General features: G+C 41.3%; 1 protein-coding gene across 9 annotated transcripts in view; it reads left to right on the top strand.

The window, feature by feature from the left end:
* LOC119647948 (probable serine hydrolase) overlaps positions 1–20,135 on the top strand; it is a 94,470-nt gene extending 74,335 nt beyond the window's left edge. For 3 of the 9 annotated variants that reach the window (XM_038049333.1, XM_038049331.1, XM_038049329.1), the window contains exons 2-3: positions 18,922–18,976; positions 19,035–20,135. In XM_038049333.1, the coding sequence (XP_037905261.1) occupies positions 18,953–18,976; positions 19,035–19,940 (930 nt within the window). In that variant the 5' untranslated portion in view covers positions 18,922–18,952 and the 3' untranslated portion in view covers positions 19,941–20,135. Of the gene's footprint in view, positions 1–10; positions 1,056–8,638; positions 8,680–8,735; positions 9,834–18,921; positions 18,977–19,034 lie in introns of those variants that run through there. The other 6 variants (XM_038049334.1, XM_038049330.1, XM_038049327.1 and 3 more) reach the window with 3 other exon arrangements.
* The last annotated feature ends 224 nt before the right edge of the window (positions 20,136–20,359 follow it).

The raw sequence follows: 20,359 nt of genomic DNA, 5'->3' as shown, positions 1-20,359 counted from the left end.
CTTTCACCAGTGCACCGAAGTTCAGATTGAAATGCCATGGGGTCACATTTCGGGCAAATGGTGGGGACCGCAAAATAGGCGTCCCATACTCGCTTTACATGGTTGGCAGGACAACGCTGGAACGTTTGATACACTCATCCCATTACTCCCTCCGCATATCGGCATTCTAGCTATTGATCTACCAGGTCACGGAATTTCTTCACGTTTGCCCGACGGACAGGTGTATCACCTCTCGAGTTATCTTTATATGGTAATCATGATCATGGAAAAGTATGATTGGGAACAAATTTCACTTCTTGGACACTCGTTGGGCTCCATCCTAGCTATCCAATTGGCAGCAATATTCCCAGACAAGGTTGATCTTGTGATCGGTTTGGACACATATCAGCCCATAAATCGTCTACAACTGAACTTTACATCGGAGTCACGACGTAATATCACTACCTTCCTCACTGCTGATGAAAGAAATCGCAATAATAGTGAACCTCCTAGTTACTCGTACGATGAGTGCATTGAGAAGTTATTCATTGGAGGTGGGAATTCAATTAATCGTGATAAATGCTGCTATATTGTGAACAGGAATATACAAAAATCTACCAAATATCCAGATAAGTATTACTTCACTCGAGACAGTCGCCTAAAGGCCTTCGATTTGGGCGTATGGCCAAAGGAGATATATAGTAGTTTGCTCGCGGATATTAAATGTCCTCTTCTATTCATCAAAGCAACAGATACGAAAGTTTCTGATCCAGCAGCATTTCGTGAGCACCTGGCAGTAATGAAGGAGAATCCACTGTTTGAATTCCAGGAGGTAGTCGGTACGCATCATGTGCATTTGAATGAACCCCATAAAGTGAGTGGAATGATCAACCAATTCTTATTGAAGTATATCGGGACAATTTCGAAACTTTAACCTCTGTGAGCTGTAAATATTTTAATCCAATTATTTTACAAATGGCAAAAATTATGTTTATCCAAACGAAACAAATCAAATAATTTCAATAAACATTCTGATATTGTCACATTATTTCCAAATTACTTATAATAAAGAGATCGGAAGCTAAAAATTTCGTGTTTTAGTTCTTCTATAGTTTTTTCATATCAGAAACTGTGAGGTAGGGACAACCACGCATGTCGTGTATCGGTTTGTTGGCACAATTCTTAAAACCATCATGACCATTATACGGAAGAGGGAATCTTAGAAACAGCCCGTGAAGTGCACGAAACATGATAACTCTCTTGTCCTATACTTTAAGATCGCCAAGAACGGTTTCCCTAGTACCCTTTGCCTAGCTTCAGCAGGAGCTGAACAACCGCAAAAGAACCGCATGACAGTCTCGTCTTCCTCATCGCAACTTCCCTGTTGACAACTGTGATCCTGTAAGTATTTTCACCAGTGCTACCGGAAGCGGCAGGATAATGGTACCAACAAATGTGGCAAAAACGGACTAAATGGTACTTTTATAGATACAAGCAAAAAATAAGACTGTTGTGTCATGCCCATGTATATTGGGTAATGTGAGTACCAGTACAGTTCGTACACTGGGAAAAATAGTTCTGAGAGGGAGGTGGTTGAAGAAAGCACATCTAGACACGTATCAGACGATACAACGAAAACACCAAACCATTTGTTCCTACGTAATACCGATCACACAATGAAAGCAGGAAAAATGAACACAGCCAAATGCAACAAAAGCATTGGCACAACAAAAGCAAGTCGGGAAAGCGGAAGCTGGACGCTTCCGGTACGAAAGGTTTTGTGTATTTCTTAGTACGTAGCACGTAACATATGCATATATTATGTGAGAATATCCACTTTCGGATGATATTGACATTCATAGTCTTGAATTTGCGAAGAAGCGACAACTTTGACGTATTATAACTTTGTTAGTAATAGTGCGATTTCCACCAAACTTGGTAATATCATGTTCTATGTTATACCCTATATTTCGTGGTGCTAGCATGAACTTAAGGGCGGTTTTGAAGCCAATTACTAAAAATTATTGTAATATACTATTATTAGCTTTATTTGTACAGATATCAGTATGGAAGGTATTTCGGGGCCCAGGCACCATATAGTGGCAGCCTCCTGTTTTTTTTCAGATTTTTCGGTTTGGTAGTTTTTGATAATGGCCCCTTAAAGGAATGATCACACTCAACCCCCCGCACTCCCCATCTTTTCAACAATTGTCGAAACTAAGACGGGCTTCGAAAAGCACTAACCGAGATCTTTAATTTGATACCCCACATGACCATATTTAATGAAAAAAAGTTTACACTCACCTTTTGCATGTATGGGGACCCCCCTTAAATTCGTCGGAAAAGGATATAACTGTATGCGTGAGCGTTCACAGTTCCCATCTTTGTACCAAATTTAATGTCAATCGCTATAACCGTCTCCGAGAAAAATGCGTGTGACGGACAGACAGACAGTAAACCGCATCGAATTGGAAATGAATAACATCAGAGAAGAAGAAGTTTCATTCCCAAGTTCCTTCAATCATCATCAACGGCGCAACAACCAGTATCTGGTCTAAATCTACCTTATTAAAGAACTCCAGACATTCCGACTTTGCGCCGAAGTCTACCAATTCGATATCCCTAAAAGCTGTCTGACGTCCGGGCCTACATCATCCTTTTCAGGCAGATTTTGTCACGCCTTCTTATTCTTCAATACATATTGCCCTTATAGACTTTCCCACGATGGCCAAAAATTCTTCGAAGGATTCTTCTCTCGAACGCAGCTAAGAGTTCGCAATTTTTCATTGAAGAATACATTCTTGAGAAATACATGAAGAACAGCAAGATCATTGTCTTGTACAATAAGGGCTTTGACCCTATGAAATAGGGTCTGTTGGCTGTCAACAACCGTGCGCGAATTTCATCGTCGTTGCAGTTATGGATTATGATTTTCGACCCCAGATAGGAGAAATTATCAACGGTCTCAAAGTTGTAGTCTTTATTGTTTTTATTTGACCAGCGCGATTTGATATTGTCTCTTCTCTGTCCTTTGGTGCTGACGTTGCTTTTAGGAAATTCGAAAATTTTAAGAAGAAATGCCTTTTGTAGACTTGGGGTTCCACCAGATGCTAAAGATGTTCAACATGTTAAGGTCTACCGATTGGGGAGGCATGTAGAGTCGCGTGATGCATTATATGCGTATAACCATTATATATGCATAACCATTCTCGTGTTGAGAGCAGGGGTCCCCGCCCTATTGAAGGACAGTTGTTCTATGACTAAAGTAGCGTTTTGCAACAAATTATAGTCCAACACATTAAAGTATACTTTCTTTTCATTGCCTAGTTAATAAATCCCAATCTATTTACACTAGTCCTACCTTACCTATAGAAATAGTGTTTTCTATTAAACCCAAATGGGTTGTATTTACTTTTGCCGGACCAGCGAACCAATAGTCTAAGATTTTTGTATCAGCCTCTTTCACAAACGCGGGCTACTTTTCTGGTTACTTTCAGAGATGAACGAGTTTCTGATGGTCGGGCGACCATCAAACTTCCTAATGTACAACATTCTATTCAAAACTGGAACTGTCCGTCCATAGCTATCGGGACATCTTGCTCCAATGTCGTAGCGCATTTGAACGGACTTTCCTGTGGGTTGGGAATTTCATCCCGTTGTTTTTAAATTGCCTTCCGCACTGGGTCGTTCCACTTTATGCCTAATTTAGTGAGTTATTTTATACCTTTTATGACGTAGTGGACTACACTCCCCGAAACTACGACTTTGCTTTTGCGTTTTTACCAAAATTTTACACTATTTCACGAAATGCACGACCGGCATCGTAACGTTACCAGTTCAACTTTTGGATAATTTTGTCATTCACAAAACGTGATATTGCTAAATATTAACTTCGTTCCGATTTCTGTTAAAAAATTCCTACTTAACTAAAAAAGTACTGAAATGGGAAAAAATACTGGAGATTCTAATTAACTTCAAAAGGTACAAAATCTAGTATACTAAAAGTATTAAAAAGACAACACTGACTACCTTGTCTCACCCTCTCGTGTCCGGATTTTGTCATAGGAGGGTCAAGTCTTCTACAATTTAACACGTGTGCACTTAGCAACTGACAAGAATTATGAACAGATTCCGCTTCTCACTGCAGCTATGGTGACACAGAGTGTGCCTGCCAAGCCCAACAGAAATCGGAACCCCTTTTGACCCATTTTTCGCCACAGTCGTCCCTTCCTTATTGGTGTATTAGAGAAGGGAGAGATGTTAAGTGTACCGTCCAGACTATTCAATTTGTTCTGCACTGACTGTGTGATGACTGATGTCACTACTGACTTTATCGCTTTGGTAGCGGTTTGACTCATCATTCGTCATCCCCAGGCAAGCCTCCTGTATAGCCAGTCTCTCCGATTGAATGAATTTGGCATACCCTGGTAGACTGTAAGATTCAGATATTTTGCGTGTATCCAAGAAAACTCTCATTTGAATCCTCCAATTTTTAACTCGTTGGGGGAAAATACGCTACCATATCTTTTTACATCACGTCGGATTTCAGTCTGCCTTGATTGAGAATTTCGTAGCAAAGTTCCTCTTGAACCCCAGCTTGGTATAGCGCAGTCCCTTGGACATACTCAAAGTAGTCTTGATAGTAACCAATCGCTTCAATATGCCTGTCGGAAATCAGATTTCCCTCTTTGTCTCGGCAGGATGGGCATCGAGATGTGTAAGGCTTCATCCTGTTGACTTGTTGGTAAAACTTTCGCGCCTGGTGCGGTTGCTTCTTTTACTTTTCAAGTTCACAAACTTGTTGGTTCTCTCAGGCGTCCTTATTCTGTCTGTGAAGTCGTTTAAGAACACAACATTACTCGGTGTGCAGCAGTATTCTTATTCTTGTGATTGTGCATAATGGTAAGCACCTCGTTCAATTATGCAGCTAATTTCCTCTAACATCTTTAGGAGAGGTCGTCCTTCGTTGAAAATGACCGATGATATATAAGTTGCCAGTTCAGTAAGATCCCTCCCTACAAACGAATGTTTGGAAATTATCGCCCAAAGGGTTTTACTATAACACTCGTTACTATGATGAGTATTTTTTCCCAAAAATCGTTTGGGGAGTTAATCATTTGTCGATTCCTCTGCAGTTAGGACTGGCTTATGTTTGCACGAAATGTCATCTTTCTTAAGGTTTTGTGTAAAACAAAACCTGTTTGCCTGTCAATCTGTCCGTCTGTCTGTCACACGCACTTTTCTCCAAAATGGCTAAACCGATCCAAACCAAATTTGGTGGACAGATGGAAACTATGAAATCCCACGCATACAGCGAGTGGTATAAATTTAGGTGGAGTTTAAAGGGGGGCTCCTCATACATGCAAAGGGGGAATTCAAAAAATTTTTCACCGGATATACTCGTGTAGGGTATCAAATGAAACGTCTCGATGTGTACTTTCCGAAACTGGGATTAGTTTTGGCGTCAATTACAAAGCGCGTGAGTAAGGAGTCAAAATGTACGCACTTAAAGTGAGACAGGACTCATTTTCGGAAAAAAAAACCGAAAAAAATCAGGATGGTGCGCTTAAATGAAATCCAGCCCTCAAAATATGGCCCATTCCGATATCTGCTCAAATAAACTTACTAATAGTATATTACTAACTTTTAGAAATTTACTGAAAAGCCCCCTTAAATTCATCCTAGGAATTCCGAATTTTGTACTAGCATAGGAGACAATATTTCGTGCTAAATTTCATAGAAATCTGGCAATTAACGCCAAAGTAATAGCAGTTCAAACTTAGCAATTTCGCGCGAATTAACTACTTCCGAAGTCATGCAAATAAGATGCTGACGTCATAATGAACGGGAATAATTGATATTCGCGTGAAATATTAAAATTCCATTCAAGAAGAATCTAATTCTCTCCAGCCTTTTTATATATTTGATGTAGGTTAAATTCTTGGCATTTGCTAATAATATTAAACTCATAATGTGGAGCGTATGAGGATGACTATTATCAATGCAGGGGTTTCGATCAAATGATTTATTTAAATCGCTTTCTAAAAAATAGTTGGCAATGAAATTTTTAACTATGTGACACGTGGCTGTCGTGCACTCGTCGCTTCTCAAATCTTTTTCTTTTTCTTCAGCCTGTGTCCTGTTCACAAGCGGGGTCGGCTCGTCGTGATCGGTTTCGTCATTTTGTTTTATTAAATGCCCGATCAGGATGTAATCGTGAGCCCTTTAAATCCCAGTATCCCCCCGTGGCGTATCAAGCCACCGTTATTTCGGCCGGCTTTTTCGTTGCTTACCATTGACTTCGATGTTCACACCAATATTGGTAAGTGAATTCTCGTTCGCATGAATTACGTGACCACACCAAAGAAGACGCCTCTCTCGCAGTTTTTCCACGATCAGTGCAAACTCATTTCATTCGGGACTTCTCATTTCAGACGTGTCATGCCTCCAGGGCAATGCAACATCTTCGTCCGCACGACGCCGTTCATTGTCTTTTATAGTCGGCCAACACTCAGAACTATAAAGAGCGGCAGACGGACGACATTGCAGTAAATTTTAGATTTGGGACGTCCGTTGATACGTCGATCACAAAGAACACTACGTGAACAATACGTAAAGCAATTTCATTACGCAGTTCTTCATTGGCTGATAGCATTGATTGGAGATATTTAAATCGCTGAGTTCTGGCAATGGCAGTAACCTGCCCAGAACTGAGTGATTTAAATATCTCGAGTCAATGCTATCAGCCAATGGAGAGCTACGTTCTGTTCCTCACATAGGGAAACACAGAACCTTTTATATCTGAAGCGTCAAGTTTCCGGTTCCCCGAATTGTTTTTCTTTTAAAAAATCATACCACTCAAAATCGCAATTTTGATGTTGCGGATTTTCATCGGTGGAAATCATATGGTAAAATGTATATCAGCAACAGAGTCTGGGTGCCTTGGGATAGCTAATCCGTAATTTATAGATATTTTTTGATAACTTTGTCGGTCAAATCTTGGGTTTTTGGAGGTGGAGACGGAGATGGATCCGATACAGTTTCTCTTCTCTTACGGCAAACATAAATACAAACTAAAGATGTGAGAGATTGGTAACCTTTTGCCGATGGTGTATAAATATAGAATAACGGTATTTTAAAGAGGAGACACGTGCAGCCGTCGAAATTGACCAAACTGTCTCTCGAACGTTTAAAACGCGCACGCGTTAAACTTCCGTAACTTTCTTAATTTTTCGAATTTCTCTATAAAAATTTAGGAACGGATATCTGAAAATATTTTTTTTTTTTTAAATTATACTCGTTACTAGTCCCTTGAATTCACAAAATAATTAGAATGCTTATTATGCATTGCTTGATCTTCTGCTTGGTGTACAAGTATTGCAATAATGAGGAAGTTCAACCTCAGAGAAGAAAGGGCTTTGTTCATTCATTGTGAGTATGGGGTCAATGTGATGTATATGTATTGTCAAATCATCGGAATCATAGTTGAAACAAGTCGGAATAGCGGAAGCTCGCGCTTCGGGTATAAAGGTTTTGTGTTCATCTTGTGTAGGAAATTTCAACGCACATTTTTCTATCCGGATATAGCTACAAATCAAACATATTCCTTCATATTTTTCCAAACTACAAGGCATACGTACATATTACAGCCATAGACATGACGCTCACCCTAAACAAACTACCTATTTCCGAATACTGTACACATATATGCACGTACATAAATTGACCGTACCCATATTTCCGATTTACTTCTTATATCTATCTGAATTAGGCACTACCCGCAAACTTCATTAACACGCATATACTATATACTTACATACACACATGTCTCGTTGATATGATAGACAAATGATATGCATAGACAAATGACTAAAAAACTAAAACAAAATCATTCTTTCCGACCCCATTCATAAGAACTCATTTCGTTCTGGTATTGATGAATTGACATGTGATGATGACGTCATGCAGGTTGTACAGTGCACGAAATTCCCAAAAAATAGTAAAGTTTTACCCGCTATAACTTTTTTAATAATAGTTGAATTTTCTTCAAACTTGACCAAATTGTGCATTATGTTCTTCATTACACACATGCCAATTTTGTAAATTTCTAAAATGTGGAAATCTACTATTATTAACTTTATTTTATTTGTGCAGATATAGGAACCGAATATATTTTGAGGCCTAGATTTCGTAGAGATGCACCTCCGTGATTTTTTTCAGAACTTTCGGTTGGATAGGTTTTGAGAACGAGATCTGTTACACTTTTTGGAGGTCATATTTTGAACCCTCACTCCCTTATGTTTCACCCAATATCAAATATTGAACCAGTTTCGAAAAGTACTAATTGAGACCTTTCATTTGATACCCCACATGGCTACATTCTCTGAAAAAAAAATTTGCACCCTCCATTCACATGTATGGGGAGCCCCCCCTTAAACTTAACACAAAATGTCGCCACTTATTTCATGTAAAGGGAACCGCAGATTACATACTCTCACCAATTTTCATGAAAATCGGTCTAGCCGTTTCCGAATAAATCGGGTGTGACAGATAGACAGACAAACAGACAGACACCGCCTCGATTCTAATAAGGTTTTGCTTCACACAAAACCTTCAAAATGACTGATAAATGTTACATTTCATATTTTGGAAATTTCAGAACTTAAAATGCACAGTGAAGATCAAGCAAAACAAAGAGAGGTAAAAGCAACTTGCATATTTTTATACAACCGAAATAAAAATGCTCTTTTCATCAGTATACGGAAGTTACCGTTAAACTCCCTTGGGGCCACATTTCGGGCAAATGGTGGGGACCACAAGTCGGACGCCCAATACTCGCCCTACATGGCTGGCAAGACAACGCTGGAACATTTGACACACTCATCCCGTTGCTTCCGCCACAAATCGGCATTCTTGCTATTGATCTACCTGGTCATGGACGATCATCATGGTTCCCCAACGGACTTATGTATCACATCTCGGACCTTGTTAACGTTGTATTAATGATCATGAAAGAGTACAGTTGGGAAAAAGTTTCGATCCTTGCACATTCGCTAGGTTCCATTGTAGCGTTTCAACTAGCGGGGATATTTCCAGAGAAAGTCGATCTTCTAATCGGGATAGATACGTATAAACCCACAAGACACTCCGAGGATAACTTCACAGTTACAATGGAACGTATAATCGCCTCTTTTTTAATTTTCGATGATAGGAATTGCAACAGTAATGAACCCCCCAGCTATTCATATGAAAAATGCATTGAAAAGGTTTTTATTGGATCTGAAAAGTCAGTAGATCGTGGTAAATGTGCATACCTTGTTGAAAGAAATGTAAGGAAGTCTGCCAAGCTTCCCGATAAATTATATTTCGCACAAGATAGCCGAGTGAAAGCAATGAATCCCGGCGTATGGCCTGATAAACAGATATGTGACTTACTTGCTCATATCAGTTGTCCAGTTTTATTCATCAAAGCATCAGATACAAAATATTTTGACGAATCAGCTTTTGAAGAACACTTGAAAATTTTGAGGAAGAATCCGCGATTCGAGTTTCATGGAGTCTTAGGTACGCACCACGTGCATCTGAATGAACCCCAAAAAGTAAGTGGAATTATCAGCCAATTCTTGATGAAGCACTTAACCACGACAGCGAAGCTCTAAATTACGAAATGCAAAATTCGACCTAACACAAAATGATAATAATTGGAAAAAATTCACACGGGGGGCAGTCCGCCTTCAAAAAAACGGAAAATTTCATAGAAATATACATTTTATTAAATATGTTGTATTATTTTCACTACACCTGTGTTGTTTCGTGTTAAATAAAATTATTTTGGCATGAATTAGTAATGCGTTTGCTAAGTTTCTAAGTTAGAAAATGGACTTTGCTTGCGAATATTATCACAGCGCAAGTTAGAAGTATTGTCAAAATATGAATTGGGGATGCTCCATGTTGCCAAACACGAATGAATCCACAGAAGTGGCGGCTTTTGACCCTTTACTAGCTAATTGAGAAGGGTGGGGCAAGTTCTTTAGTATTTTGCCTTCATTACCCCATCAGCAAAAATAAAGTGCCTTAGGTCCATGCATCTGACCTCGTCGCGGCGGCACCTTAGAGCCCCAAACCAGAACCGAAACGGTGGCGCTGGCGTTAATTCAACTATGCATGGAAGCGTGGCTCATAGAGTACTCCTCCCTGCAGTTATGACATGTCATGGCTTATTTACTGTAGATATCTCATCTATGAATGGGGGTCTCACTGGGAATCAAGACAAATGGAATGGAACCTCGTCAAATTGAAGAAATCACATCACATCGGTCTAGGCCCGTTTTAATAAGGAACTCCAGACATCCCGGTTTTGCGCCGAGGTCCACCAATTCGATATCCCTAAAAGCTGTCTGGCGTCCTGGCCTACGCTTTCGCTCCATCTCAGGCAGGGTCTGCCTCGTCTTCTTTTACTACCATAGATATTTCCCTTATAGACTTTCCGGCCTGCATCATCCTCATCCATACGGATTAAGTGACCCGTCCAACCTATTGAGCCGAATTTTATCCAGAACTTGATGGTCATGGTATCGCTCATAGATTTCGTCATTCGTTCGCCGTCCATCCTCATGTAGGGGGCCAAAAATTCTTCGGAGGATTCTTCTCTCGAACGCGGCCAAGAGTTCCCAATTTTTCTTGCTAAGAACCCAAGTTTCCGAGGAATACATGAGGACTGGCAAGATCACAACCTAACCACAAAAAAAGTTTTGAATTATCTGGTTTTTCTATAAGCTGAATCCGCAAATGATTTTTAAATTTCCAAAATCTAACACATATATATTAATATGCATCCGTAAATGCAAAGGTAGTGGGTAACTTTCATTGCATTTGATCGACTCTTTTAGAAGGAGTTCAAATGTTATAAAATCATCACCATCGATCAATTACTAAATCCAAAGTGAAGAAAATACCCCATTAATAGCAGAGAAAGGGAAACCTAAACCTAAAACTTTAATGCCAAATAGTAATGTGGCGAAAAAGCTTCAGGGAAAGGTAAATGCGGAGCCTCGAGAAGAGCTGAACAGTCTTGAGAAACCCACACAGTTTACCCCCAAAATCCCAAAAAACTTCAGCTGGAAAACGAAAACCTCAACAAAGTGTCCCAAAATATAATATCAGATAGATGAAGCAGAACTTGCTGGAGGAACTGGTTGGACCCTGCAAACAAGAAGAGCTTCTAAGAAAAGAAAGACAAAATCGCTATTAGAAATTATTAGACAAAGCCCTGACGAAGCAAACTTTCGGACCCCGTCGAAAAGGCTAAACATGGAAGAAATCCAAAGGCACATGTATGAAGAGAAATACAATAGATCTAGGTTATGGCCAGGAGGCTCCCTACAACTCAGAAAGAAAATTCGAAGATTTTTGATAAAGTGAATATATTAAAAAGTGAAAGAGCTTCTAACGGAAAATGACAAACCATGAAGAACCATCGAGAACTTTCTCTGTTTATGCCTACGTTCAGCAACGGTGAAAATCAAAACAAAATGAAAAACTTAAGAGCAATATGAAGGTTAAAATAGAAATATAAAAAAAGTTACCGGGTTTAATCCTCTAGTACAAAGGACGCCAAAGATATAAACATAGATAAATCCAACCTGTGTGGAATGTGCTGATTTTCCGTATAAAGGAAACGAAATGAAGTAGCAATAGAACTACAACAGCTACAACTTAAAGGACTGCCGCCCTTGCGAATAACATTTTCCGAAAAACAACATCCCCTCATCTGCATGCATGCAGTTCAGGAGAGATTTCCTGGTCCTGACATTGTGCTCATGATGGGTGATGTGAATGCCAAAGTGGGCTCTGACAACATCTTGTTCGGACATGCACTCTTGGCGACCGTGAAGATAATGGTGGGAGGTTTGTGAATTTCTTCCTCATTAGTACCAGAGTGTTCAAATGCAAAGCTTGTCATAAAGTCAGTTGATTTCCGAAGTGTATACCGCATGACGAAAGAATTGACCTGAGATCGCAAATCTTTCGATAGTCCTATAACAGGCGTTAACAGTCGACTCCTCATCCAAGATAACGAGCAGTTTAAGACGTGAAAGGAACACTTCTCCCCGGTTCTTAATCGTATCATATCCGGGGAAATTCTGCCTCTTGTAGATGGAATGGCTATTCACAGTAATATGCAGATATGGACTGTTCCTCTAAACAGGAGAGAAAGCATCTCGGTCACCAATGAACTCAAACGGCGTAAAGCCGCTCCTGAAGTTTTTGCAAATCTGCTACTTCCACTCTTACGGAAATCCTGGATATTCGAAATTTTTCCCAGAGGGTGGAAGACAAGGATGATCGTCAAGATTCTACAGAAGGGAACCCGTCTTAAGTTCGACAATTGGAGTGGTATTCGCGTGCTTCCTGCTGTCCCAAAGAAGATACCTAAAATACTCCTGGGGCACATTGTGAAACAATTCGAAGGCTTGATCGACAGAGAGCAAACTGGTGTCCGCTGCGGATCCTCCTGTAATGACCACATCAACACCCTGCGGAACATTTTGGAATAGTGCGTGGAGTTTAGATCTTAAAATCATCTGTTGTTCATCGATTTTGGAAAGGCTTTCGACAGCGTGAAAAGGAAGTATATCTGGCATGCTCTACGCATTAGGGACATTCCGGAAAAACTAATAATTATTATCAAAGAGATCTAGGTCTATCCTAGTAAGGAAGCCCAGACATCTCGGCGTTCCATCGAAGTCTACTAATTCGATATCCCTAAAAAAATTCAGACGTTCTGGCCTACGCCATCGCTCTAATTGAGGCATTTAGATATTTTCCTTATAGCCTTGATTGGACTTGAAGAAAAGGGTGCTTCTTGCATTTACATTAGCATCACGGATCACCTTTTCCAGGACCAGGTTAAAAAAGATGCATGATAGGACATCCCATTGTCTTAGACCGTTGTTAATGGTGAATGGTCTCGAGAGTAGTCTTGTTGCTTTTATCTGGCCTCGTACATTCGTCATGGCCAACTTAGTCAATCTTATCAACTTAATCGGGATACCGAATTCTGTTATGGCCGTGTACAGTTTTACCCCGACTATACTATCATAGTCATACTTGAGGTCGATGAAAAATGGTCATATTCGCACATTTTTTCCATCACCTGCCCCACAGTAATAATGTGATCTATTGCAGATTTCCCTGGAGTGAAGCCTCTTTGATATGGGCCAATTATGTTCTGAACGTATAGGGCTATTCGATCTAACAAGATAGCGTAGAATATCCTATAAATGGTACTCAGCAACGTGATACCTCCATAATTGCTGCACTGCATGATATCTCCCTTGTCATGTATGAAATAGATAATATCTCGTTGCCATTTGGGTACACCTTGAGCATCAGAATCGCTTGGTGTAATTGGTGGACTCCATATTTAACCAGTTCGACTGTATTTTCAGCGATTAATGGCGGCTTATGATTTTTAAGCCGATGAATTGCACGGACTATTTTCTTTCACTGCGGTGGCAGCATTTGCCCGTCGTCTTCAGTGGGGGGGGGGGACCTCCAACTCGCCGATATTCATCATCATCATCAGTTCATCAATATACTCAACCCATCACCCCCTGTCGGAAATCAGATTTCCCTCTTCATCTCGACAGAATTAGTATGTATAAGGTCTCATCTTGCGGACTTATGGGTAATACTTCTGCTCCTGGTGCAGTTGTTCCCTGTACTTCTCGAGTTCACCGACTTGTTGGTTCCCCCAGGCTTCCTTTTTCTATCTGTGAAGTCGCTTCTCCATTCGACGGAGTTCGTGATAGGTCTCTGCGCGAACCCACGTTCTTTAAGAGTGCAGCATTACTCAGTATGCCGCATTCTTCCGTTCCGTTACTAGCTAACATTCATCGACATGTTTTGCGACTGGTACCAAATAAGTTTGTGGCCGTACCAATAATACGGTCTTCAGATAGTTGCGAAGATCATTTGTTGTACTTCATCTCCAGAATCACTTTTAGCTGCTGTAATTGATGGTTATCAGAGTTGATTCAAGGTGGTATTGTTATTTGAGCTCGGAGCACCTTGCCAATGAGATGATGATCCGAGTCTATATTGCCCCCCCCCCTATATTTTGTGGCATTAATCAAGACTAAGAAGGGACGGCGCTCAATTAACATGTGGTCAATTTAGTTAAAATTCGTCCTGTCTGGAGAGGCTCACGTTTGTTTGTGGACCGTTTTCCGCGCAAACCAGGTACTTCCAACAACCATTTCGTTGAATAACCTGCAATCCATTATCATTGGTAGTTTTATGTCAGCTATGGGAGCCAACGTATGGTCTTACTGCGGGCTTCGTCAATATTTGGCTCCTCGTAGGGGCCTGAAAGTTAACGAGGCTTATATTTCACAAACGCAGAGTGCATAACTTTCCGCTTATGTTTTCAAAGCCGATAACAGCAGGTTTCACCATATTTTTTGGATGACCAAGAGACCTACTGCGGGCACTATAACATATGGTGCATTGGCTCTTCTCCAGGAAAACGTTTCTTGTCCAGCGCATTTCTTGTAACGCTATTACATCAACCTTACATTGGGGCAGGGTATCCGCTAGCTACTTGGCAGCTCTTTTTCTGTATAGGGAGCGCACGTTCCATGAGAAAATGCGCAACTCATTAATCCGTATTTGTTGCCCGGTCCGTCGTTGTGTAGTCAATCCAGGTCGAGGCTCCTTACGTGACTTCGTAACTTTGGTTTTCCGTGCAGCGTTATCAGTCCTTGCCAACCCCCAAACTGGAAGGTGGACTGTTGGCACAATTTATAATACCGTGTTTACGCGCGGGAAACTTACCTTCATTCTCCTCTGTCTGCAGTTTCTCAGTAAGAAAGTACTCCCAGCGATTACCACGTGGAGGCTGCGCTAGGGTTTGGTAGTAGAGCTCTTGCTGTTGGTTCAGCAGACGTTTCCCAGGTATTATGCTCCATCGTGTGTACCAATCCACGTTTCACCCTGGGGACTCTACTACCTTTAAACCGCGTCACCAATATTATTTCTTCCTATTATCCCGTCGAGGTCACCCGTGGGCTATATGATCAGAAGATGGAAGTGGCAATGGATAGGTCACACATTAACACAAAACATTTGGCATCAATTGTATCTAGATATAGTGTAGAATATATGAGCAAAGTGATTTTTTGATATTCGGAATCATTCGGAAATTATAGAGTTAAACATGTGATAAGTCACATGCTAGATTTGTGCCGATCGCCGTAATAAAGCTCGTATTTATCGGTCCAAATGACGTTCGAGTGACTTCGCTAAAAGGACAAGAATTGAAGCCAAGGCCGTACATGTGTTTCTTCAAGAAACCTAAGGTTTATGTACTAGGTATAGCAGATTAATGGTCAGTTAAGGTTTTACAGCTAAAAATCGCATTCTACTTTTTAAATGCGTTTTTCTCGCAACCGCATGTTGAAAACTGGCTGCCACCATAGCCCAAAATCTATCCAACCAAATTCTTTGAAATTTTCAGGACTTATTCAGAACATATTTCTACGGTCCGCAAACTAGGATAATTGCGATTTATTCAGTATTTTTTTTTTATTCATTGAAGAAACCGTAAAAAAACGCCAAAATTCAAAAAAAAAGTTTAACACGGCACCACAAAATTAGTTTTTAATATTTTTTAATAATTCTAGTTTGTGGGCTGTAGTTAAGTTTGTACGTTAAAATGCCGTTTACTTTTTTCTCTAAGATGCGCGCAGCGCCCTCTAGCGTGGCAGCATAAAAACACCTTTTTTTCGAGATGGGTGTATAAATTGCTCTATATTTCAATAACGAACTATGTGATCGGGCTGGGAAAATTACTGTAATGATAATAATAATAATAACTCCGCCGAAGCCGGTCCCAAGCCCGGTTGTGAAAGGAGGAGGGATAGATAGCTTCAGTCTGAATGGCTGTACGCCACCGCAGCGTCTCAGGGGGTAGGTGAGGAAAGTGCAGGAACTTTGCAGTCTTGCAGATTACTCACTAACGAAGCTATCTCAATACCTGGCAGCTGGATAAAATGCACCACCAACAATGAGAAGAAGGAGAAATTTGAGGTCCGGTACGGATAACCGGCGGGAGTCGTCTGACTTGGTGACTGGGTCGGGCTCTCGTAATGGACAGCACGGCGTCGAAACCGCTAGTCGTGGGGCGGTTCGACGTCTAGGCGCCACGACGACCAGGAGCCTGCTGCAGCTGTTTCGCCACAATCTGTGGCGACCACTTCAGCAGGTTCGCGTAGGAAGCGGATGAAATGGACTGAAGAAATGAACCTCTTCATCATCCGCTCCTACTACGAAATAACGGCGGGGGCGGGTACAACATCTTACCGCCCCTTGTTGCACCAGAGATTCGTCGAGCGTTTCTCGCAATTCGCGCACGTGACTGTGCAGCGAGTCGCAGACCAGTACCGCTTTATTACTCGCAGCGACACAATCCCAGCCACCATCAGGGAGCGTGTTCGACTTGAAGTCATCGGGGAAACTGGTGACCGAGAGTCGATGGGGGCAGAGGCGACGGCATCAACAACACCACGCCGCACTGCAGGCAACAGGTTCAGTACTCGCCGAAGCACTCTTCTCCACCGTCCAGCTGAGGTTTCCGCTGAGGTTCGGGACGAAATCCAAAGAGCGTGTATGGAATTCCCGGATATGGATCCTTTGCATAGACCAGGTATTCCCAGGCTCTATGCATCTCCAGCAACTCCGGGAATTCTATCTCAAATCAATGATGAGATTGCATCTCGACTGTGTGCTGATATGTCGTTGCTGCAACTACAATCACTTGTGTATTGTGGTGCAGTTGCGGCTATCAGATTGCACGGTCAGAAGATTCGCTTTCGTGTTATTGGTTTGGGTGACAAAAGAGATCCATCATGGAAAATTCGTCTGGAACGTCGGCGGGACTCACTAAGGCAGGGCATTGCTAGACTGATTTAGATCAGCACTGACAATGCCAGCCGACGGGTGAGAAATAAAGTGCAGAGGGTTTACTGGAACTATGCCATCCCCTGTGAGACACCCGTAGTTGAAATTCTGGACACACTAACTTTCTGTCATATGCAGTCGGTTACGACGGTATGGCGAAAGTTATTCCAGACGTGTCCAGAATGCAACATACGCGAGGAACCAGCGGAGCTTTTTCAGATCTCTCAACGAATCCCAACAGAGCGCCCAGACAATACAGTTCTCGGTGACGGAAGCGAAAGAGTATTGGGGTGGACTTTGGGGGTTACCTGCCCAGCATGCTGAGCATGCTGAGTGGATCACCGCCGAAGGCACCCGCCATGCCAATACACCTGGCATGAATTTCGCGGATGTTACCGAAGAGGAAGTTCGCCGAGCCATAAACACCTCGAAGAACTGAAGGGGCCCAGGTTTGGATCGTGTGCAGAATTTCTGGTATAAGAAATTTACCAGCGTACACAGTCGGTTGGCACGCAGTATAAATGAGGTCATGAGTCGGCCGGAGGAATTTCCACCTTTCCTCACTGCGGGGATTACCTACCTTATCCCTAAGAATTACACGGTGCAGGACCCCGCAGACACAAGACCGATCACTTGCTTACCAACCCTCTACAAATTCAAGGTTATCCATCAAAACCTTGCATATAAGCATGGGCTGATCACGGGAACATGTCCGGTTTATCGATATGAGCCGCAAGCAGTACTTGATAGTTCTGCTTACAGCATGTATTGGGACCGGCAAGTTCTGACTGATCGCCATACCGCACACAATAAGCCTGACGTACTGTTAGTTGACAAGACGGGTCGCTCCGCGTATATTATTGATGTTTCTATCCCTCATAATAGCAACATTGAACGGAAATACGTGGAGAAGAAGGTGAACTATGAGCCATTGGCTCGGGAAATCAAAGAAATTTGGCATCTCGAGCGGGTGGTTGTAGTTCCCATAATATTGTCAGCTACAGGTATTGTACCTAAATCCCTGACGGCTTCCCTTGATGTCCTGGGACTTTCGCACAGTCTGGTTCAAACCATGCAGAAGTACACCATTCTGCATACGTGCTCGATGTTGCGGGGAGTACTCGACGGATTCTCCCACTGACCTACCACCGGCCACCACCACCAGCGCCCCTTTAGTTTTTAAGTAGGTAGGATCGTCCGAGCCTAAATGCTTGGCACTTAGTGCTAGTATTAGGTAAAATCCGGCATCTGCCGAGATTGTGATAACTCGGAAAATAATAATCATTGGCACAACAATCCATATTGGATCAGGGCCTTGAAGTGTGTTAGAGCACTTCATTCAAGGCCGAAACGGTACACTACAGTATACTGTAGGAGGCAATGTGGTCAGCATTGCGCTCGGAAAAATTACTATGCACGCTCAAGATATTAATAAATCTTTGGTCAAAAATTCGTATTTGCATCTTTCTCCAGTTCTTCACAAAAACTTTCTAAAAAAAGGCAAAAAACGGCCTTCCCACGGGATGACCCCCTTACGGAGGAGCGACAGTTACATTGCTGGCTACAATTTTCCCTAGACGGCCGACATGTGAATCGCTACAAGGGCGTTTGGTCCAAGATAGTAGAGGAGGAGTGCGGGCGTCTCGGGAAGTCCTGGAAGGAGTTGAAGCGCATTTCAACGCATTTCAAACTGTGAACAATGGCGTGTAGGTCTCGTTGATGCACTGTAGCTCCAAGGATGAATGGCAACCATATAGATGCTCTCTGAAGAACAAGCATTTAACAGATTCGTTTTAAAATATAATCCCAGGGAAAAGACTTTAAATACTTCAATCTGTGGCATACTTTTCGTCCCATTCGGCGTAGTATAGATACGGTAGGAGTTTCCCCATTATCTTTTAATTCTACAGTTTTCGCTTATGTACATTTAGCTAAATTAGCAAATATTTTCGAAATGAAAGAAATGATAATCCTTTTCAGTTTTCAGAGATATTAACCAGGGCACTATAAAATGAGCAATTCAGAGCAAAGAGAGGTAAGGGTCCCTTTTGAGTTCTTCAGAATAAAGATGCTAATCTTTTGATATTTTTTAGTGCACAGGAGTTGAAATCAAAGTTCCATGGGGTCACATTTCTGGCAAATGGTGGGGACCACAAACCACGCGCCCGATCCTAGCACTACACGGTTGGCAAGATAATGCTGGATCATTTGACACGCTTATTCCATTGCTCCCTCCACACATTGGAATTTTGGCTATTGATCTACCAGGACATGGATTTTCTTCGCGTATTCCTGATGGACAAATGTATTACAATCTGGACTATGTCACTACTGTTTGTATGATTATGAAGGAGTACAACTGGGACAAAGTCTCAATTCTTGGACACTCAATGGGTTCGATTGTTGGTTTCCTACTAGCTGGAATATTTCCAGATAAAGTAGAACTTCTAATCGGGTTGGATGCCTATAAGCCATTGAGTGTTATGGAAGACTACTATTCAGTCAAAATGAACCACATAATCACCTTGTTTCTGATTGCCGACGACAGAAATCGTAACGAGAGTGAGCCGCCAAGCTATCCGTACGATGAATGTATTGAAAAGTTGTATATTGGAGCTGGAAGCTCAATCGATCGCGACAAATGTGCCCATATTTTGGAGAGGAACATAAAAAGATCTACCAAGTATCCAGATAAATATTACTTCACTCGCGACAGCAGAATTAAGTACACAAACATCGGTATATGGCCTAAGGATTTGTATAGTAGCGTGCTGGAAAAAATTACTTGTCCAACTTTATTTATCAGAGCCTTAGACTCCCCCGTTATTCCTAATGCCCCTCCTTTTGATGAGCACTTGAGTGTTTTGAAAAAGAATCCACGATTTGAATATGAAGAAGTAGACGGTAGGCATCATGTGCATCTGAATGAACCTCATAAGGTGAGTGGAATCATCAGCAAATTCTTGTTGAAACACACGACCCCATCCGCAAAACTTTAAATTTGTGAAAATTTTAATCAAATCAAATTACCAAATATTATGTAATCCAAATAATTCGATCAATAACCCCAAATTGTACACATTATTCACGCTATGTTAGAAAAAATTATTGTTTTTCGTTTGATGATAAATCACGCAATCTATAATTTTGCATTTTTTATAAAAGATTTCGCATGTTATCGCATTTGTAAATAAATTGAACGATATTAAAAAAAAATAATATATAAAGGACTACTCGTTTTTTTTTTAGGCTAGACGGAAAGTTTCTTATGTATTATTAACTCGAGATGGTATTTGCATATTGTTTATTATTATATTGTTTTTTTTGTTATTACAAAATCACCATACATGCACGCAATAGAGAGCAAATCCAGGACCAGAATGGAAATTATAGATAGCCTTCTATTATCCCTTTGATT

This window comes from Hermetia illucens, chromosome 2, assembly GCF_905115235.1.
Source record: "Hermetia illucens chromosome 2, iHerIll2.2.curated.20191125, whole genome shotgun sequence".
In the NCBI taxonomy this organism is placed as follows: domain Eukaryota; kingdom Metazoa; phylum Arthropoda; class Insecta; order Diptera; family Stratiomyidae; genus Hermetia; species Hermetia illucens.
This window is presented reverse-complemented; position numbering and strand designations above follow the sequence as displayed.